A 4784-nucleotide genomic window follows, 5' to 3' on the forward strand; every position below is an offset into this window, starting at 1 on the left:
TATTTCATATCCTCGCAAATAAATCAGACGTTTCATGACTTGGTTTGGGATTGACTACAAGTGCTTTTAAGATTAACAAGGCGTGAGTGCACTTGGCACAGAAAAGCATCAACGTCCTCGTTAACAATAGCACAGAGGTCGGGCTCGTGTGCCACTCACTACCAGGAGCAAAACGAGAGAGCTGAGCTTTTATGTACTAAGCGGCTAATAATCTGCAGCAATATTTATATTACAAAGTTCTGCTGCTTATGTATTAATACTAAATTTGTTCATTTTTACCATCTTTTATATTTAAACAGCTTACTTTTTTTCAGACATACGATCAGCAATTTAAGTGTACCATGGACCCCTTCTTTTCATGTCTCGTCATCTTTATAATTACCGATACTCTCACTAATGTGCAATTTAAATTCGTTAGAGTTTAGTCATTGAATTTGGAAATTTTGAGTGCCTGTCTCTGGGATAAGTAGATTAACTTCGCAAACGTATGTCAACTAGTAGTCTAAACGCGAAAGTGTTCGCCGAAGGGCCAGAGGCAGAAAATGCTCGTCTGGGGTTACTCGCCACCTATTAGAATTTGCAAGTAGAATACAAAACAGAAGCGTTTAAACCAGGTTCCGCCAATAGAACTGTTAGTACCCGCCGTGAGGTGCTGATGCTGAGTAAGTTGGACATTGAGGGCCACGGCGGAATCCATATTGTTCTCTGGAATAGGGATTGACCACGCTTTTAAATGTTTCAATAGCATATCGCGCATGTGGTCTACCAATCAAGAGATTCTGCGTAAGAACGAGCGCTACGTTAGGTCAGATAAGCCCTAACGTGGAAGTATTCGAAGAAAGACGTCGCAGGCGTTTGAACCGGCTAGCCATGTGCTCTATGGTCTTGATCACTAGTTAAGGAGGCAGCATATAGCGATTTACAGTCGGGAGTTCTCCGCGATAGTCGCTGATGTTTTTCCTCACGCAGCTATAGTTTGTTTTCACAAAGGGCGACGGGCAGGTACAACTCGCACCACATATTTTAACAGAGTAGTAGTCAACCTTGAGGACTATCACAGCATCGAATGTCGTCTCGGATTGGATCTGGATTCAAGATACGTCTCATCCTAGTTATGACGTGGTGTATACACAGTGCTTTATCAATTGACTGTTAGATGAGCACGTTAGGTGACGCAAACACCTTCCTCCACGTAGAACTTTAATGACTCATAGTATAAAGTAGAATCGCTATTGTTGCAACACGAAGCTACAACAGCTTCGACGCAGGTCACAGAGTTCTTCATGTTCTTAAACAAATTCATTACTAAATGACTGGAGCAGGACTCAACAGTAAGAAGCGATAGTAAGCTGCGGTCACAAGATGAATGAGAAAAAAACAATCATATTTTGCGAGCACTAAAGTCGTTTCTGTTGTGAAAAAAATGAGCGGCGTTGTGTCGTGCTCTTTTGACGGTGTCTCTGGTTGAGAAAACAGCAGCGTATCTGTATATCTTGTGTCAGGACCAATGAAGAATAGAGGCCAATGTGTTGCGGTCTCTTGTCATTACGGGCAATTATCAGAGAAGTCAAGCCTTAAAACGTATAAGACTGACTCATCCTTCTCACGATATTCCGGTATTACAAATTGAAGATAGCATGTGACACGCCCATTATGCAGAGCTGTGATACTCCAGAATTTGAAAAAAAAAACAATAATTTAGTCGCAAAATGAAGTGAGCGATGTAATTATATGGTTCAAGATCTGTACTCATCACCACTGGCAAAAGCTCTTGTTGAGCTTAAAGAAAAAATTGGGGAGGGTTTCCTAGACCGTGATGTTGCCGAAATGATAAGATTGATATCGATGGAGAAGCTGAGCTGCACGTTCATTATGTATGGATCAGTTATTTCAGACACTTTTAAAGTATTGTACTCAGTGAACTCTACTGAAGGATTTAGGAGAAAATATCACGACGTAGTGACAGGTGACCCACCACGCGTGTTATTCCGAACCAGCAATTGCATCATAGAATTGACTTGCTTTCCTTAACATAAACAGCGTCATAATTTAATGCTCCGTACCAAGAAAATGGTGTGACGTCGTAAACGCTGTTTTCGAGGTGAAGCACGAAGCGGGAGTTTTAAAAGAAAGAGTACATTCCTCAATTAGGACCGACCTTATGTGACAAAAAGTCCAATAACAAGCTACAAATTAACCTTCCGTGACAAAAAGTCCAATGGCAAGCTACAAATTGTGAATTCTTATAGCAAGCTGTATGCAGGCACTATTCCGGCGCAAACGCTGTTTCCGCATGCCGTTCTACCCACTGGAGTCGAAAGGTCATCTCGTCGGCGCTTGTAACGCACTTGTCTACGTCTGCAAAAAAGTTGATTCAGACGCAAGACTAAAGTAGTGCTTGCAAAAGTCTACTGTCCTCTATCTTAGTCGTATTATCATATAAGGCAGATTCCCAAACAGAATCGCTGATCTTCGTTGCATGTCACTATCGTGCACATTGCAGAAATTTCTAACGAATGTGGTCAAATTTACTTCCCGGCGCTGAAAAGTCCAATGTAACAACTCGATTAAGTACCAAACGATGGTAAGAGAGTCCAAGACAATCGCGAAGGCTACGTACCATCGTCATATGGCAACTTATATGCACAAGAAGTAGTTGTCTCATTGTTTGTGCTACACTTTTGATCGTTCAAAAACGATCGACTGATTTTGTTTAAGCGCTTGAATTATGCTGGCTTTGACCTGGTTGACATAGTGAACTTAGTCGGTATTATGAGCACTAAATACTTTCATGAAATTGTTATCGAGTCCGAACACATCAGTGGGTGTAGTAATTAGGCCGCAAGGTCTACACGCTCGAGCTCAATGATTTGATACCCACTTCTAGTATTGTTGTATTTGCTCGGCAAGCTAGACATAGCTACTTTATTTTGACTCTTTCCTTTTTTACTTTTCAATCACCGGCATGATCGCAAACTTACATATACAAAACCTTTTGTCGGTCGCTTAAATTTGACTGTTTACAGTTAAAGTATTGCCGTTATGCTAGCTTTGATCTGGTCAACATAGTGTCCTCATCTGAGACTTTGGGAACCGTTAGGCCGTTTGTTTATAAAAACTATACCGAATTCGAGCTTGTAAGTGTCGTCTAGTAATTAGGAAGCGACTTTAGAAGCTCGAAAGCGAGGGCTTATTGATGACGCGAGTTGAATTAACAATAGCAATCAAGTCATCTGCGGAAAAAGAATTACGCGATAATCCACCTTGTAAAGTTTATACGAACGTAACCGCATCGTTCGTGATAGACGAATATAGATAATAAATTCGACGCCAGGATTTACCCTCCATTATTTGCTTTTTGACCTAGCTAGGACCACCTTTTCGAACCAGAAACGTACATCCGCAACGTATGGTATTGGGACCACAGCATTCTTCTAAGACAAATGGCGTAATCATCAAGAGCGAGACCAAAGATACAATCGTGTTTGAGATTTTTAAGTCTTTCTACGTAGATGGAACAGAAAGTAGCAAAGTATGGACCTTTATTAATTCAGTTCGGTTTATACCAATAATCGAACAGGTTAACAGCCGCACCAAGAAATCTATCCAGCACGCTTCACCCTCGCAGCTATGATGTCCAAGCAAACCGAAGTCCTCCAGGGCAGTGGAAATTACTTCCACTGAGAGTTTAACATGCGCATGACACTTGCACGAAAGAGGTTGTTGGCGCACGTTCAAGTCGTTAACGGGAAGAGGCGATGACGGAATCCTGGCTGTTCATCGACGCCAAGGCACTGGTGGCCATCGTTCAGGGTATCAAGTTACAGCACCAAACCAGGATTCGGTCTGCGTCGACGGTTATGCGCGCTTTGAGCATTCTACGAGAATTTACAATCGTATCACGCGCTTCACAACCGTGTCGAGATGACGCGCCGGTTGCATGAATTTAAGATGGAGAGAAACTCGACTATACTCAATCATCTGGATGCGTTAGACGATGTTGTTACTTCAGTCACTTGGAGAGCCTGTTGAAGAATCGCGACAGCTAGTGGTACTACTGAGCAGCCTCCCGGCAGATTATGATTTGATTGTGTTGATTGTGGAGATATCGAGGACGTCACGCTAATCGAGGTCAAGGAGCAGTTGCTGAAGAAGCATGAACGATTGTAAAAGAAGGAGACACGGAGATAGTGTTTCCTGTTCACGGAAGCGGTGGGCGGTTTAGAAGCAATCGTGGACCTGGACCGAAAGATTACGGTCCAAGGAAGAAGAAAAAGGTGGCTTCAAGGGAAGGTGCTACAAGTGTAATCGAGTTGGACACATAAAACCTAACTGACCAGTCGGGAACGATGGCTGTGATAAAGACACGATATTCGCAATTGGCGAAAATCGGATTGATGGATGGTTGATCGATAGAGATCCGACATCGCATATTAACGGATTTTTACGAACAGAAGACCTTCTACTATTACAACCCCCCATCGAATTTTCGACAATATTCTAGAAATAAAAGACCGCTTCGATTAAAAGACCTCTTCAAATGAAAGGCCGCTGTAAACACCTTACCATTGGGTCGTTATTTTGAAATCGATCATGCGTCAAGCAATTGAGCTCGAAAAGAAGCAGGAGGCGATCAAGTGGATCGGCGAGCAAGGTGGTGGCGTACCGAGTCGCGCAGCGCCTCCCTTTCGCAAGAAAGGGTGGCGTGCTGATGCTGCCACATTTTGAAAGTGGTGGCGCAACAGAGACGAGATTTTAAGTGCTCAACCATACCAAAAGCGGCT

At 42.8% G+C, this 4784-nt stretch overlaps 1 protein-coding gene across 1 annotated transcript; it reads left to right on the forward strand.

Moving 5' to 3' along the window:
- Positions 1 to 3196: 3196 nt before the first annotated feature.
- Positions 3197 to 3438, forward strand: PHALS_01203 (uncharacterized protein; the record flags this gene model as incomplete). Its single annotated transcript, XM_024731021.1, has 2 exons — positions 3197 to 3294; positions 3372 to 3438. 2 exons carry the CDS (start codon positions 3197 to 3199, stop codon positions 3436 to 3438), a joined length of 165 nt encoding a protein of 54 aa, XP_024581241.1.
- Positions 3439 to 4784: the final 1346 nt, after the last annotated feature.

Source organism: Plasmopara halstedii, assembly GCF_900000015.1.
Source record: "Plasmopara halstedii genome assembly, contig: Scaffold_1343, whole genome shotgun sequence".
Classification (NCBI taxonomy): domain Eukaryota; phylum Oomycota; class Peronosporomycetes; order Peronosporales; family Peronosporaceae; genus Plasmopara; species Plasmopara halstedii.